Source organism: Mustelus asterias, chromosome 14 (assembly GCF_964213995.1).
Source record: "Mustelus asterias chromosome 14, sMusAst1.hap1.1, whole genome shotgun sequence".
Lineage (NCBI taxonomy): Eukaryota > Metazoa > Chordata > Chondrichthyes > Carcharhiniformes > Triakidae > Mustelus > Mustelus asterias.
Genome location: NC_135814.1, coordinates 102073493 through 102090914, shown reverse-complemented (window position 1 = coordinate 102090914; position 17422 = coordinate 102073493). Strand labels below are relative to the sequence as shown.

Here is a 17422-nt window from a genome sequence, read left to right as displayed (position 1 = left end):
GTGAAAGCCTCCCCCCCCCCGGGCTGTCGGCTAGCCCAGAAACCCTCAGCGTCAACACTGGCTCCGAGTGGAGAATTTCCCAACTCACAACTGGGCCCGGGATGTGTACATAAAAAAACAGAACCAGCTCGCTTATATAGCATCTTTCCCAACCTGCCAGGATGTCCCAAAGCATTTTGCGGCACTCTTGAAATGTAAGTCACTGGAGGGAACATGGCAGCCAACTGGTGCACAGCAAGATCCCACAAAGAGTGAACAACCAGATGATCTGTTTTTTTTTGTTTTGTGCGATGTGGATTCAGGGACGAATGTTGGCCAAGGACTCTGAGGAGTCTCTTTATCAAAGCCACCGGAGAGAGCAGGACAGCACAGTTTCGATTTACAGTTCAAGACACCACCCGCCACCTGCATGCGGCACTCCCTCAGCGCTGCTCTGATAGGACTAGGTGTTTTGGTCAGGAGCGGGGCTCAAACCCATCACCTTCAGACCAAGTGTGGACAAGGCGTAAGAAGCAAAAGGGGCGCCCACTAACTTTTGAGCTCCAGGATCATCTTCACCAGCGCGGTGTCCCTCCAGTGCCAACCGCGAGGTGCCTTCTGCTTCTCGCTGACCAGCGTGACTGAGGTGGCGTGCGCGGGGTCCGCCTCGGACTGGATTGACCCGTTGGCGGCCAGGGCGCGCCTGTTGAAGAACATGGTCCGCTTGGGCCGCTTGAGGAAGAGGGTCAAGGTGAAGGCAAAGGCCACAAAGCCCAGGGAGATGTAGTTCAGAGTGAAAAACGGCACGTCGCCCAGGGTGACAAAGAGCTGCCCCAGCACCGAGCTGACAAAGACCCCCATGAGCACCGAGGAACGGGAGTAGCTCGCCACCTTCTGGTAGGACTGAAAGCTGACCAGGGTGAAGATGTAGGAGGAGTAGGCCACCCGCGCCGCCATGGTGATCCCGTAGAAGAACTCCATGAACTGCATCTGAAGCACGGTGGTTCCAAACAGCAGCAGTAGCCAGATTGCCACGTGACTGAGACTCTGGAGGATGAGGACGGGCTTGTAGCGGAGATAATCCGTCAATAGGAACACCGGAACCAGCACTGACATGTAGGAATAGGACAGGACTGGTGTGATCTCATTGGTGACCTGGGGGAAGGAACGCCAGGAAAAAGAAGACAGTTTAGAATAGGCCTCAACAACAACTTGCATTTATATAGCCCTTTATATTGACATTTGGCTATAACTCTCACCAACTTTTACAGATGCACCATAGAAAGCAATCTTTCTGGTTGTATCACAGCTTGGTATGGCTCCTGCTCTGCCCAAGACCGCAAGGAACTACAAAAGGTTGTGAATGAAGCCCAGACCATCACACAAACCAGCCTCCCATCAGAGACGAGGAAGAATTTCTTCTCTCAGAGGGTCATTAATATTTGGAATTCTCTACCCGAGGGGGCAGCGGCAGGGGGTGGGTAGGTGAAGGGGGAGGTGCTGGGTCTTTGAAAATATCCAAGACTGAATTTAGACAGATTTATCATTGACAGAAGAACGAAGGGTTGTGGGGTGGGGCCAATCCGGAAACTGTCCCAGTCCCCCCATGCCGACACTATAGTTAAGAAAGCCCACCAACACCTCTACATTCTCAGAAGACTAAGGAAATTTGGCTCATCAGCTACAACTCTGAACAACTTTTACAGATGCACCATAGAAAGCATTCTTTCTGGTTGCATCACAGCTTGGTATGGTTCCTGCTCTGCCCAAGACCGCAAGAAACTACAAAGGGTCGTGAATGAAGCCCAATCCATCACGCAAACCAGCCTCCATCCATTGACTCTGTCTACACTTCCCGCTGCCTCGGAAAAGCAGCCAGCATAATTAAGGACCCCCCCCACGCACCCCGGACATTCTCTCTTCCACCTTCTTCCTTCGGGAAAAAGGTACAAAAGTCTGAGGATACATACCAACCGACTCAAGAACAGCTTCTTCCCTGCTGCCATCAGACTTTTGAATGGACCTACCTTGCACTAAGTTGATCTTTCTCTACACCCTAGCTATGACTGGAACACTACATTCTGCACCCTCTCCTTTCCTTCTCTATGAACGGTATGCTTTGTCTGTATAGTGCGCAAGAAACAATACTTTTCACTGTATACTAATACATGTGACAATAATAAATCAAATCAAATCAAAACCTTGAACCCAATAACAACCTCCCAAGACTTTGCATAGGCGCATTATGTAGCAAACTCAAACACCAAGGTATACATAAGAGGGTGGAATGTTCCCATCCCTCCCACCGTAGCGGGCGGGACACGGATCATGCAAAGGTCTGTTGACCTCGGGTGGGATTTTCCTGCCTTGGGGTGAGTGCGGCCGGAAAATCCCACACAGAGACATCATCAGCTGTCCAAAAAGCTGATCAAAGGAATTACCAAATGTTGCTGTTTTAAAATTAGGGTAAACCCTTTTAGGACCGAGATGAGGAGAATTTTTTTTTCATAGAAGATAGGAGCAGGAGGCCATTCAGCCCTTCGAGCCTGCTCCCCCATTCATCACCATCATGGCTGATCATCCAACTCAATAGCCTAATCCTGCTTTCTCCCCATAACCTTTGATCCCATTCGCCCCAAGTGCTATATCCAGCCGCCTCTTGAATACATTCAATGTTTTGGCATCAACTACTTCCTGTGGTAATGAATTCCACAGGCTCACCACTCTTTGGGTGAAGAAATGTCTCCTCATCTCCGTCCTAAATGGTCTACCCCGAATCCTCAGACTGTGACCCCTGGTTCTGGACTCCCCCCACCATCGGGAACATCCTCCCTGCATCCACCCTGTCTAGTCCTGTTAGAATTTTATAAGTCTCTATGAGATCCCCCCTCATTCATCTGAACTCCAGTGAAAACAATCCTAACCTCGTCAACCTCTACTTATACATTCTCTCAAGAGGGTTGTGTAACTTTGGAACTCTCTGCCTCAGAAGGTGGAGGAGGCCGGTGGGTGGGGGTCACTGAATATTTTTTAAGGCAAAGAAAGATAGATTCTTTTTAGACGAGGGAATCAAATGTTATCGAGGTTGGATGAGAATGTGGAATTAGAAACACAAACAGATCAGCCATTATCTTACTGAATAGCAGTGAAAGCTTGAGGGGCCGAATGGCCTACTCCTGCTCCTATTTCGTACATCTGTATATTTACAAGTAGGTTCCAAGGAACAAGGGGCGGCACGGTGGCACAGTGGTTAACACTGCTGCCTCACAGAGCCAGGGACCTGGTTCGATTCCAGCCTCAGATCACTGTCTGTGTGGAGTTTGCACGTTCTCCCCGTGTCTGCATGGGTTTCCTCCGGGTGCTCCGGTTTCCTCCCACAGTCCAAAGAGGTGCAGATTAGGTAGTTTAGCCATGCTAAATTGCCCCTTAATGTCCAAAGATGTGTAGGTTAAGTGGATTAGCGGGATAAATATGTGGAGATGGGGTTATGGGGTTCGGGGAGGGGTGCGCCTGGATGAGATGCTCTGTCGGAGAGTCAGTGCAGACTCGATGGGCTGAATGGCCTCCATCTGCGCTGTAGCGATTCCATGATCGTAAAGTCGGAGAGGCAGAGAGAGGTTTAGGGAGGGAGCTTCAACCACAGCTAACGAAGCTACCAATGGTGGAGCGAGTGGAACTGGAAATGTGCAGGAGGCTAGAATGGGAGGAGCGCAGAGATCTGGGTGGGTTGTGGGGCTCGAGGTGGTTACAGAGGTCGGGGGGCAAGCGAGGCAGTGGGGAGATCCAAACACAAGGGTGAGATTTTTGCGACTTGACAGAAGACAGTTCAAGAACTGCTCTTAAACTTAAACCAACTGCTGCATGTGTTTATGTGACTATAATCACGTATCACTCTTTGGACTTTTGTAATTGGCCTTTTAGCAACTGCGAAGGTTAAACCAGCCTGATAGCTCATTGATATGAGAACACACTTTGCTAAATTACTGAGGAATTCTCTGACTAAACAATTTTCCTGCTTCTCGCTCTCTCTCTCCCTCCCGAAAAGCCCAAACTTGCATTGATAAAGACCACTGGCATAAAAACGCGTGTCAAAGCCCCGAAAGATGGAACAAAATGGATGTTGAGCCCTGAAATGGAGCTGGATAAGCAGAAAGATTTGTCAAAGAGGTGGGTTTTCAGTCAGATGTTCAAAGGAGAGACATAGAGGGGGTTAAGGATGGAATTCCAGAGTTTATAGGGACTAGTCCATTCGAATCATAGAATCCCTACAGTGCAGGAGGAGGCCATTCAGCCCATCGAGTCCACACCGACTCTCTAACAAAGTATCTTACCAAGTCCTCATCCCCACTCTATTCCCATAACCCCCACATATTTACCCCGCTAATCCCTCTAACCTACACATCTTTGGACACTAAGGGGAAATTTAGCATGGCCAATCCACCCTAACCTGCACATCTTTGGAGTGTGGGAGGAAACTGGAGCACCCGGAGGAAACCCACGCAGGCATGGGGAGATAGGCATCTTCTGTCCGTGTGGAGTTTGCATGTTCTCCCTGTTCCGGCGTGGGTTTCCCCCGGGTGCTCCGGTTTCCTCCCACAGTCCAAAGATGTGAGAGTTAGGTTGGCCATGCTAAATTGACCCTTAGTGATGGTGGGGCGGCGGGGGGGGGGGGGGGGGGGGGGGGGGCAGGGTGGGGTTGGAGAACAGTTCAAGGGTGAGCCTGGGGAAGATACTATGCTGGAGAGTCGGTGCAGACTTGATGGGCCGAATGGCTTCCTGATGGGCTAAACAGTGGCACAGAGGTTGGCACTGCTGCCTTACAACGCCAGGGATCCTGGTTCAATTTCCGGCTTGGGTCGCTGTCTGTGCGGAGTCTGCATGTTCTCCCCGTGTCTGCGTGGGTTTCTTCCGGGTGCTCCGGTTTCCTCCCACAGTCGGAAAGACGTGCTGGTTAGGGTGCATTGGCTGTGCTAAATTCTCCCTCAGTGTACCCGAACAGGCGCCGGAGTGTGGCAACTTGGGGATTTTCACAGTAACTTAATCGCAGTGTTAATGTAAGCCTACTTGTGGCTAATAAATAAATTTGAATAAAACCTTTCTGCGCAGTAGGGTTTCTATGGGTCTATGAAGGTTAAGTGTTTGAAGCCTCAGTTATCGGCTCTGTGACTGTTGCTTTTATAGGGTTGAATGTTCAGCAATTAGTGTTCAGAGGAAGGTACTGAACAGGAGTTCTTATTGACCTCAGCATTTCCATACTCACAATTATGTGTGTATATGGGGTGAATGGGCATGAGGGAGGATGAGTTGGCATGGGGTGTCATGGACAGTGTGTGGGGTTTGGGTGAGACAGAGCGAGGATTGAGGCCTGGAGGGCCAAACTGCTTTTGTTACAGCCACGACAGAGTCCCCGACAAACGAGACGGGCCTTCTAACCATCCTGCCTCAGCACTCACCATCCACTGCCCCTAGAACCCAGTCCCAGAGTCGGGGAGGTACCCGATTCTGTCCCATACCAACCCCCAGAGCATAAATTGAGAGAGGGGCTGGGCCACCTCGTCCCAACACGCGCCGTCTCGACCTACCTACACCGGGAACGCAAACTCGGAGCTGGGTATCAGGAAAGCAGGCTGGCAATGTCAAGGAATTGGGAGAGGTGTCAGAGAGGTCACGCTGGGTGTTGTTAGTGTGGGCTGCAGATCGATCCTTTGGGTTGGGGGGGCTGGGGAGAGGAGGGTACTCCGGAGGTTACAATATAGGGGGAGCAAAAATTTGGGAAGGCGCTTCTGGAATCAGTTGGATAGGGATGAGTTTTTTAAAATTCATTCATGGGAAGTGGGCATCGCTGGCTGGGCCACCATTTAATGCCCATCATTAATTGCCCGAGGGCAGTTGAGAGTCAACCACATGGCTGTGGCTCTGGAGTCACATGCAGGCCAGACCAGGTAAGGACGGCAGATTTCCTTCCCTAAAGGACATTAGTGAACGAAAGAATCCCTGCACTACAGGAGGCCATTCAGCCCATTGAGTCTGCACCAACAATAATCCCACCCAAGCCCTATCCCGGCAATCTCACACATCCATCCTGCCAATCCCCCCAATAGGGCAAATTTAGCACGGCCAATCCACCTAACCCCCACATCTTTAGAGTGTGGGAGGAAACCAGAGCACCCGGAGGAAACCCACGCAGACACGGGGAGGAAGTGCAGAGTCCGCACAGACAGTGACCCAAGCCGGGAATCGAACCCGGGTCCCTGGCGCTGTGAGGCAGCAGGGCTAACCACTGTGCCACCGTGCTTTTAATAAAAGATATCTGGAATTAAGAATCTACTGATGACCATGAAACCATTGTCAATTCTCGGAAAACCCATCTGGTGGCACAGTGGTTAGCACTGTTGCCTCTCAGCGCCAGGAACCCGGTTTCGATTCCCGGCCTGGGTCACTGTCTGTGTGGAGTTTACACGTTCTCCCCGTGTCTGCGTGGGTTTCCTCCGCGTGCTCCGGTTTCCTCCCACAGTCTGAAAGACGTGCTGGTTAGGGTGCATTGACGGTGCTAAATTCCCCCTCAGTGTACCCGAACAGGTGCCGGAGTGTGGCAACTGGGGGATTTTCACAGTAACTTCATTGCAGTGTTAATGTAAGCCTACTTGTGACACTATAGTTCCACCATCTGCCGTGGCAGGATTTGAACCGGGGTCCCCAGAACATCAGCTGAGTTTCTGGATTAATAGTGCAGCGATAATACCACTAGGCCATCGCCTCGCAGCCAGTGGAACCAGGAGAGAGCTATCCGACACCACAGAAGGGGACATGACTGGGGTACGGTGTGGGGTAACCGTGCCAAAGGCAGTTAAGAGGTGGGGGAAGGGTAATGCAGGGGGTGTCTCTTTGGTGAGGGGCTTTGAGTACACGGTTGGAGTAGTAACCCTCCTGGCTGGGTTTAAACCTCTGCTGTGGGACTTTGACCCTATCTTCTGCTGATTCAGAGGAGAGAATTCTACCAATTAAGAGCTGGCACTGAAGTGGCTCGGGGGCCGAGAGAGAGAGAGAGAGAGAGAAAGTAAGCATGCTTCCAGAGAGGGCTGGAGTACTCAATGTTAATGATGCCACTCTGGATGAGTTCTGAGTTTGCTGGTGAATGTAGAATGGATGGCGATTGTTTGACTTTACACAGAAGCGACAGGAACAGCTACTGTTTGTTTAGAAGCAGAATAAGGTCCATTCTATCCGAAGTGGAGTACAGGTCAAGAGTACGACCTTTGACCCCGGCCCTGTTGCGATGGGTTTTATCTGTGAGCTGACTCAGGCTCAATGCATCTCATTCCAATGGTTTTCGCAATGTATCAGCTGGTTAATAATCCCCACAGGCTTCACACCAACCCTGCCAATTATCACACAGGGAATGTGTCCCCAGCAAACTCGCACGGGCTCACAATCCCTCATTGCCATGCATGCATGCACACACACGTGTACATGCACATGCGTGCACACACCTGAGACAGAAACACAGACACATGCATGTACATACACACACAAGTGCACACACACACACATGTACTTACACACACAAGCGAGCACACGCACGTATGTACTTACACACACACACACACGGGTGTATGCATGTGCGTACACACATACGCGCACACGCATGTACATATACACATGCACACACATGTACACGCACATGCACGCGCGCACATGCATGTGTGCACGCATGTACATACACACATACACGTGCACACGCATGTCCTTACACACATGCACGCCTCACGCATGTACATACATACACACACACGTACACACAGTTGCCTCACTTCCAAACTGCCTCCAGCTGGCAATGCTCGCCCCTGCCTCAGTGCAGTCCCACTCCTCACACAGTGATCAATGCCCAAACCCTGGCTGTGTGTTTGTGAGGCGCAAAACACACAAGCCCAGCCAATCTTCACCCATTGTCCACACGTCCACACTTCCCAACGGGATCCCGGAGACTCTGATCAAGACAAAGATGCCAGATCTCATTCTCCTCTTTACCACAACGTGACCAATCCCAGTAAAACCCTTCCTCATTGGCCCAATGAAACGTCCGCCAACACGGCACGGGCCAAGGAATGTCTTTGTGCTGTCTAATGCTAATTGACAGCCTTTCCTAGATTCATTCACAGCACAGGGGAGGCCATTCAGTCCATCATGCCTCCTACTAGCTCTCCCAATTAATCCCATTCACCTCCCAGTTCCTCCTCATCAAGTATTTACCCAGTTCCTCGAGGACATTTACGACAGAATCCTTTCAGGTATCGCATTCCCACTCAGAGCAACTCGCTGAGTCAAAGAAGAACCTTCTCACCTCGTTCCCCCTGGTTCATTTTGGCAAAGACCGCAGCTTCTTCTTCCAAAATTACATTTCTCCTCATATACTCAATCAAAGCCCTTTGCAACTTCAAACTCGAATAGTTTATAACCTTACTCAGAATGCGTCTGCTCAGCATAACTGTCCCACCTGGATGAGTCAAAACAACATTGACTTTGACAGAAAGGTTATTCTTTCCAATTCACTTTATGGGATGTGGGCATCACTGACTGGCCAGCATTTATTGCCCATCCCTAGTTGCCCTTGAAGAGGTATTTAAGTGTCAACCACATTACTGTGGCTCTGGAGTATCTGTAGGCCAGACCGGGTAAGGACGGCAGATTTCCTTCTCTAAAGCAGAACCTGATGGGTTTTTCCAACAATCAACAATGGTTTCATGGTCATCATAGAGTCATAGAATCTCTACAGTGCAAAGGGAGGCCATTCGGCCCATCAAGTCTGGACCAACCACAGTCCCACCCAGGCCCTATCCCCACGTATTTACCCTGCTAGTCCCCCTGACACTAAGGGGCAATTTAGCATGGCCAATCCACCTAACCCGCACATCTTTGGAGTGTGGGAGGAAACCAGAGCACCCGGAGGAAACCCACGCAGACTCGGGAAGAATGTACAAACTCCACACAGACAGTGACCCGGCTGGAATTGAACCCGGGTCCCTGGCGCTGTGAGGCAGTAGTGTTTGTCATATGAGGAGTGGTTGAGGAGTCTAGGTCTGCACTCGATGGAGTTTAGAAGGATATGAGGGGGGGTCCAATTGAAACTTACAGAATATCTTAAGTTTATTTATTAGTGTCACAAGTAGGCTTACATTAACACTGCAATGAAGTTACTGTGAAAACCTCCTAGTCGCCAAACTCTGGTGCCTGTTCGGGTACACTGAGGGAGAATTTAGCACGGCCAATCAACATAAATGCATTCCAGACAAGCCAATGGCTTGTGGTCAACCGTGTTTGATGTGGAGCGATGCCTCTCAAGCTACAAGGCCCCCCGGCGACTGGCTAGCGACCTGTTCAGGGGAATTACCAGCTATGGAAACGGGTGAAAGTCCAACCTTAGTGGCACCACATGGTGCGAGAAGAGGAAAGAATGATAAATCCGGGAAGGAATTCAGGGGAAACTCTGCGAGTGGAATTCACTCTGCGCAGTTGAGGTAAATAGGCTGGATATATTTTGGGGAACGCCCAATAACCACGTGAGAGGGTAAGCAATGGAAGATAATAAGGTAGCGTATGTTTCTGCGCTGTCTCTTATCTGTGTAAAACAGATGAAGCCAGTAGTTCATTCCACACAGGGGATAATTCTCCGTAAAATGTAGAGCAGTGAAATTCCCGTGGAGTCGGTAATGAAGTTCCAACTTAATCCTGGACAACTGAGAACAGAGCTCATTAAAACCAAAAATAACAGCGCCAGGGGTGGGGGGGTGGGGTGGGGGGGCGATATTCGACAAGCCAATGGGAATGACATTAGCAATAGGTATCCAAGTAGTTGCAATGGCATGCACGGGTCTGGAACAGCCAATTCTCACATAGCTAAAAAAAAATCAGGAATTGTGCTAATTGCCCAAGAAATTCTTTGATGCGGTGTCCTTCAAACCCTCAGGTGCCCTCATAGAATTTCTACAGTGCAGAAGGAGGCCATTTGGCCCATCGAGTCTGCACCGACCACAATCCCACCCAGGCCCTATTCCCGTAACCCCACACATTTACTCTGATAATCCCCCTGACACTACGGGGCAATTTAGCACGGCCAATCCACCCATCTTTGGACTGTGGGAGGAAACTGGAGCACCCGGAGGAATCCCACGCAGACACGGGGAGAATGTGCCGTCTCCACACAGACAGTGACCCAAACCGGGAATCGAACCGGGGTCCCTGGCGCTGTGAAGCAGCAGTGCTAACCCACTGTGCCACTGCACATCCCTCCCGTCTCTCAAAGCACTTTCTCGCCACTGAAGTGCTTTGGGAGGCATGTTGCACATGCACAGCAAGATCCCACAGACAGAGCAGGTGGGTGGTGGCAGCAGGATAGTGGGTTTGAGCAATGTTGGGTCAAAGGGACATGAGGACAACTGCCCCCCCCCCCGCCCAGGGGATCTTTTACATCCCCGGGACGTATAAGCAGCTGATCCGTGAGACAGTTCCTCTGACAGTTAAGCACTCCCTCATGGGGAGATCCACCTGGACATGGCATTGAGGTCGCTGGAGCTGGCACTGAACCCACAACATTCAGACTCAGAGGGGAGGGCATTACCTCTGGATCATGGACTGCCCTCCCCATGCCAAACAGTGCCAGTTCTTTATCCCACCCCCAGTCCTTGGTAAGACGGAACCCTCGAGATGTCTGACGGGAGGGAAAAGCTTAAAGCCTGAGGCTCAGTCGAGCGTTCCTTTATGCATGACTGCATAAAGAAGACCACGCAGGTACAAATCTGGAGACGGCAACGTTGATCGACGAAGCAGAAGGAATACTCCCTAACACACAGAGCAATCTCTCCTGGAGAGGGGGCGAGAGAACACACAAAATATAGTACAGCACAGGAACAGGCCCTTCGGCCCATCAAGCCTGCGCCAACACATGACACCTTTCTAAACTAAAGATCTTTTTCCTCTTCACTGTCCGTATCCCTCTATTCACTGCCTCTTCATGTACCTGGGCAGCACGGTGGCACAGTGGTTAGCACTGCTGCCTCACAGCGCCAGGGACCTGGGTTCGATTCCTGGCTTGGGTCACTGTCTGTGCGGAGTCTGCACATTCTCCCCGTATCTGAATGGGTTTCCTCCGGGTGCTCTGGTTTCCTCCCACAGTCCAAAGATGTGCGGGTTAGGTGGATTGGCCATGCTAAATTGCCCCTAAGTGTCAGGGGGACGAGCTAGGTTAAATGCACGGGATTATGAGGATAGGGTCTGGGTGGGATTGTTGGCGGTGCAGGCTTAATGGACCGAATGGCCTCCTCCTGCACTGTAGGATTCTATGATAGCCTCTTAAACGTTGCTATCATATTTGCTTCTACCACCTCCTCTGGCAGTGCATTCCAGGCACTTACCACCCTCTGTGTTAAAAACCTGCCTCTCACATCTCCTTTAAACTTTCCCCCTTTTACCCATGTCCCCTAGTCATTGACATTTCCACCCTGAGAAAAAGCTTCTGACTATCCACTCTGTCCATGCCCCTCATCATTTTGTAGACTTCTATCGGGTCGCCCCCTCAACCTCTGACGTTCCAGTGAGAACAACCAAAGTTTCTCCAATCTCTCCTCATAGCTAATGCCCTCCATGCCAGGCAACATCCTGGTAAATCTTTTCTGTACCCTCTCCAAAGCCTCCACATCCTTCTGGTAGTGTGGCGACCAGAATTGAACATTCTATTCCAAATGTGACCCAACTAAAGTTCTCTATAGCTGCAACATGACTTGACAATTTTTATACTCTACGCCCCGAGCGATGAAGGCAAGCATGCCCTCATCTTTGTGAATGTAGCCCAATCCATCACGCAAACTAACCTCCCATCCATTGATTCTGTCTATACTTCCCGCTGCCTCGGCAAAGCAGCCCGCATAACTAAGGACCCCACACACCCCTGACATTCTCTCTTCCACCTTCTTCCGTCGGGAAAAAGATACAAAAGTCTCAGGCCAAGAAAAGCTTCTTCTCTGCTGCTGTCAGACTTTTGAATGGACCTACCTTGCATTAAGTTGATCTTTCTCTACACCCGAGCTATGACTGTCACACTACATTCTGCACTCTCCTTTCCTTCTCTATGAACAGTATGCTTTGTCTGTATAGTGCGCAAGAAACAATACTTTTCACTGTATACTAATACATGTGACAATAATAAATCAAATCAAAACCATGCACTTTCTAGACCACCACTGGTTGCCACTTTCAGGGAAGAATGAACTGAGTGGGCCAAATGGCCTCCCCAACTTGTACAAACAAGGGATCTAACGCCTTTAATATGCTCAGCACATCGATGGAGGCATCTACCCACTGAGGCTTAAAGTGATCAAAGCTGGGAGTCATGGTGGGTTCTTGTTTACACTTTCTCCCCCAGGCTGCTGACGCTGTAACTCCCATTACAGGGCGGTGTGGTGTCATTGGGCGGGTATGTCTCCAGCAACATCAACTTATATTTACATTGCACTCTTTAAAAACAACACAACCTCCCAAGGCACTTCAGATCAAACACTGACTGGCTGTGTACAACCCTGGCCTCCCTTATCAAAGAATCCCGACAGTGTAGAAGGAGGCCATTTGGCCCATCGAATCAAGGCCCATTCAGGGCAATGGGCCAAGTGCTGGCAAGTGGGATTAGGTGGGCAGCTCAGGGCGTTTCATTCGTCGCTGCAGACTCAATGGGCCGAAGGGCCTCTTCTGCACTGTGGGATTCTGTGGTTCTGTGAGGCTGCACTGACCACAATCCCACACAGGCCCTATCCCCAAAGCCCCATGTATTTACCCTGCTAACCCCTTGACACTAATTTAGCATGGCCAATCCACCTAACCTGCACATCTTTGGACTGTGGGAGGAAACCGGAGCACCCGGAGGAAACCCACGCAGACACGGGGAGAACATGCAGACTCCGCACAGACAGTGACCCAAACCGGGAATCGAACCCGGCTCCCCTGGCGCTGTGAGGCAGCAGTGCCAACCACTGTGCCACAGTGCAGCCTCAAGATTCAGAAAGTTCATGGGTTCAAGTCCCACTCCTAGAGAGGCTTCGATGTTGATCGAGTCATAGAGCTTTTACAGCACAGAAAGAGGCCCTTCAGCCCATCATGTCTGTGTCAGCTATCAAGCACCTATCTATTCTCATCCCATTATCCAGCACTTGGTACTTGTACGCGATGGCGTTTCAAGTGCTCATCTAAATGCTTCTTAAATGTTGTGAAGTTTCCCGCCTCCACCACCCTCTGGGTGAACAACTCTAACCAACTTAAAAAGCATTCTTTCTGGTTGTTTCACAGCTTGGTGTGGCTCCTGCTCTGCCCAAGACCGCAATAAACTACAAAAGGTCGTGAATGTAGCCCAATCCATCACTCAAACCAGCCTCCCATCCATTGACTCTGTCTACACTTCCCGCTGCCTTGGAAAAGCAGCCAGCATAATTAAGGACCCCACGCACCCCGGACATTCTCTCTTCCACCTTCTTCTGTCAGGATAAAGATACAAAAGTCTGAGGTCACATACCAACCGACTCAAGAACAGCTTCTTCCTTGCTGCTGTCAGACTTTTGAATGATCCTACCTCGCACTAAGTTGATCTTTCTCTGCACCCTAGCTATGATTCTCTCCTTTCCTTCTCTATGAACAGTATGCTTTTGTCTATATAGTGCGCAAGAAACAATACTTTTCACTGTATACTAATACATGTGACAATAATAAATCAAATCAAAAAGTGTTTTCTCAAATCCCCTCTAAATCTCCAGCCCCTGACCTTAAATCTATGCCCCTGGTTATTGACCCCTCTACTAAGCGAGGCGGGGAGGTGGGGGGGGGGGGGGGGGGCGGAGGAATTCCTTCCTATCGACTTTATCTATGTCCCCTGTAGCTTAATACACCTCAATCAGGTCCTCCCTCAGCCTTCTCTGTTCTAAGGAAAACCACCCCAATCTGATCAGCCTCTCTTCATAGATCAAACGTTCCAACCCAGGCAAGATCCTGGTGAATCTCCTCTGCACTCTCTCCAGTGCAACCGCATCCTTCCTATAGGGTGGCAACCAGCACTGCGCACAATACTCCAACTGTGGCCCAATGGGTGTTTTATACAGCTCCAACACAACCTCCCATCCAGAACTCATCCAGGTCTGCACACAGTGCTCCAGTACCAGCATTGGACAGTTATACGAAATCCCATGCCAAATTATAGAATCCCTACAGGGCAGAAGGAGGCTATTCGGCCCATCGAGCCTGCACCGACAACAATCCCACCCAGGCCCTATCCCCGTAACCCTATGTATTTACCCTGCTCGTCCCCTGGCACTTTATTGAATTTATTTATTAGTGTTACACTAACACTGCATTGAAGTTACTGTGAAAATCCTCTAGTTGCCACACTCCGGCACCTGTTCGGGTACACTGAGGGAGAATTTAGCATGACCAATGCACCTAACCAGCACGTCTTTCAGACTGTGGAAGGAAACCTGAGCACCCGGAGGAAACCTACGCAGACACGGGGAGAATCTGCAAACTCCACACAGACAGTGACCCGACGCTGGAATTGAACCCAGGTCCCTGGCGCTGTGAGGCAGCAGTGCTAACCACTGTGCCACCGTGCCGTACCATTAGGAGAATCACTAACCCACACCATCCCCAATACATTGAAGAGGAACTGGGAATGTTTCTCCCCGGTGTCCCGTCCAATATGTATTGCTGATTCAACATCACTGGAACAGGCTTAAGGTTAATGTGCAGGTTCAGTCGGCAGTTAGGAAGGCAAATGCAATGTTAGCGTTCATGTCTAGAGGGCTAGAATACAAGAGCAGGGATGTACTTCTGAGGCTGTATATGGCTTTGGTCAGGCCCCATTTGGAGTATTGTGAGCAGTTTTGGGCCCCATGCCTAAGGAAGGATGTGTTGGTCTTGGAAAGGGTCCAGAGGAGGTTCACAAGAATGATCCCTGGAATGAAGAGCTTGTCGTATGAGGTACGGTTGAGGACTCTGGGTCTGTACTCGGAGTTTAGAAGGATGAGGGGAGATCTTATTGAAACTTACAGGATACTGAGAGGCCTGCATAGAGTGGACGTGGAGAGGATGTTTCCACCAGTAGGAAAAACTAGAACCAGAGGGCACAACCTCAGGCTAAAGGGACCATCCTTTAAAACAGAGATGAGGAGGAATTTCTTCAGCCAGAGAGTGGTGAATCTGTGGAACTCATTGCCACGGGCTGTGAAGGCCAGGTCATTGAGTGTCTTTTAAGACAGAGATAGATAGGTTCTTGATTAATAAGGGGATCAGGGGTTCCTCACAGGAGTATGATTGGACAGACCATAATACTGAGACACGCGGGGAGATACTGGGACAGATGACCAAGAGCTTACAGAATGGGGTAGGTCTTCAGGGGGAAAGGAGGTAGAGGAACAAAAGAGAAAATAGCCAATTGTACCAGAAGATATTTCATAATGACTCCAAAGAGACGATAGATCCTTCTTGCATTATACAACAGGACCAATAATCGTACCAATAAATGCCCCTTCGTGTCCAAAGATGTGCAGGTTCGGGGGATTGGCCTGGGTAAGATGCTCTTTCGGAGAGTCGGTGCAGCCTCGATGAGCTGAATAGCCTCCTCCTGCACTGTCGAACCACAGAAATGATACAGCGCAAAAGTGGGGCCATTCTGCCCATCTTGCCCATGCTGACCCCAAAAACACCCAGGTGCCCTTTCTAACCCCATCTTCCTGCACACGGTTCACTGTCGGAATCTGTGGAAAGAGTACTTGGGGATGTCCCAAGGACGGGACAGGCGCTATCTAAATGCAAGTCCTCCTGTCATTTCAAACCCATTCCCGGGCAAGCTGTGCTGTTGGGGAGGATCACTCGGGTCCTGTCGCTCACTGGGACTGTCTGTCTCTGAATCCTCAGCCTGAGCTGAGGTAGCAACAGAAAGCAATGTCATTTGACAACAAACTCTTGCATCCGTGTAGACACGGGTTCTTTCATTCCAAAAGACCTGCGGGTTAGGTGGATCGGCCGTGGTAAATCAGCCCCTTAGTGTCAGGGGGATTAGCAGGGTAAATGCATGGGGTTATGGGGATAGGGCCTGGGTGGGATTGTGATCAGTGCAGACTCGATGGGCCGAATGGCCTCCTTCTACACTGTAGGGATTCTACGATTCACAGGTCCTCACTGAGAGACACAAGGTGCTGGGACAAGTAACCAGAAGGCACGGTGGCACAGTGGTTAGCACTGCTGCCTCACAGCACCAGGGACCCGGGATCGATTCCCGGCTTGGGGTCACTGTCTGTGCGGAGTCTGCACGTTCTCCCCGTGTCTGCGTGGGTTTCCTCCGGGTGATCCGGTTTCCTCCCACAGCCCAAAGATGTGCGGGTAAGATGGATTGGCCAGGCTAAATTACCCCTTAGTGTCGGGGGACTAACTAGGGTAAATCCGCGGGGTTATGGGGATAGGGCCTGGGTGGGATTGTGGTCGGTACAAACCCGATGGGCCGAATGGCCTCCTGCATTGTAGGGATTCTATGATGCTATGAAGGTGAAATTTCTTCAGAGCGCGCATTAAGAACAACAGACACACATTCATTCTCTCTTTTCTTCCGCGGTTAACCTCTCCCCGTCTCTACTCACTTGCTCCCTGGTGAAATTCTTGTCCGGCCCCAGCAGGTATGGGGTGATGAAGCTTTCCGCAGGCTTAATCTGCGCCATGAACCCATAAAAGCACAGGTACAAGACGGAGAACCTCCAGCACTCTCCGGGTTGCTGGAGGGGCTTCTCCGAGACCTCGGGGTCCATCGCTCTCTCTCTCTCGCTGGCTCCCCTCTGTTCTGTTGCTTCTCTCTCCCTCCTCATAGGTCAACAGCGAACACCAACCGAGCCTCACCGCCTGTGCGGCAGTCCCCTAGACCAAAGGTGCACAAGTCCCACCACTCCTGGACCCTGTGGGGGTTGAGAGGGGTAAGGGGGAGACAGTGTTCTCACTCAACAGGTCAAATGTCCCCTGTGTTGAAGAGCCTGTGCAGGGCTTGGGTCTCTTTGCTGCCGATGGGAGCTCTGATAGAGCACAAGAGCCATCAACAGGACACCAATAGCTCCTCTGCAAGTTGCAGGCGTCTGCAGAGCTCCCAGAGACTGACCGTTGATTATAAGCTGACTCAATAACCACGCCTCCAAATTTGGAACACGGAGGGAAAACATTGGGTCCCCTTCAGAACAACTTTTTACAGCACTTACCCACAAGCCTGTCCTCTGCCCAATGCAAGCTGGGATTTGGAGTCCCTCAGACACTCCCCCGGAGCTGGGACAGCTCTGACTTGCACTACACATACCAATGAGCAGTGCTTCGAACAAGGAGATTATTTGAATGACAGGCAACCAGTTTGTCAACTCCCCCGTATCCATGAGGTTGCCAT

At 50.6% G+C, this 17422-nt stretch overlaps 1 protein-coding gene across 1 annotated transcript in view; it reads right to left on the bottom strand.

Annotated features, from left to right (window-relative positions):
* The window catches only part of slc19a1 (solute carrier family 19 member 1), a 40786-nt gene extending 23651 nt beyond the window's left edge, over window positions 1–17135 (bottom strand). The window contains exons 1-2 of the mRNA XM_078229005.1: window positions 16641–17135; window positions 534–1134 (exon numbers count right to left, since the gene is read on the bottom strand). Coding sequence (XP_078085131.1) covers window positions 534–1134; window positions 16641–16862 — 823 coding nt within the window. The 5' untranslated portion in view covers window positions 16863–17135. The remainder of the gene's footprint in view (window positions 1–533; window positions 1135–16640) is intronic.
* Between the last annotated feature and the right edge of the window lie 287 nt (window positions 17136–17422).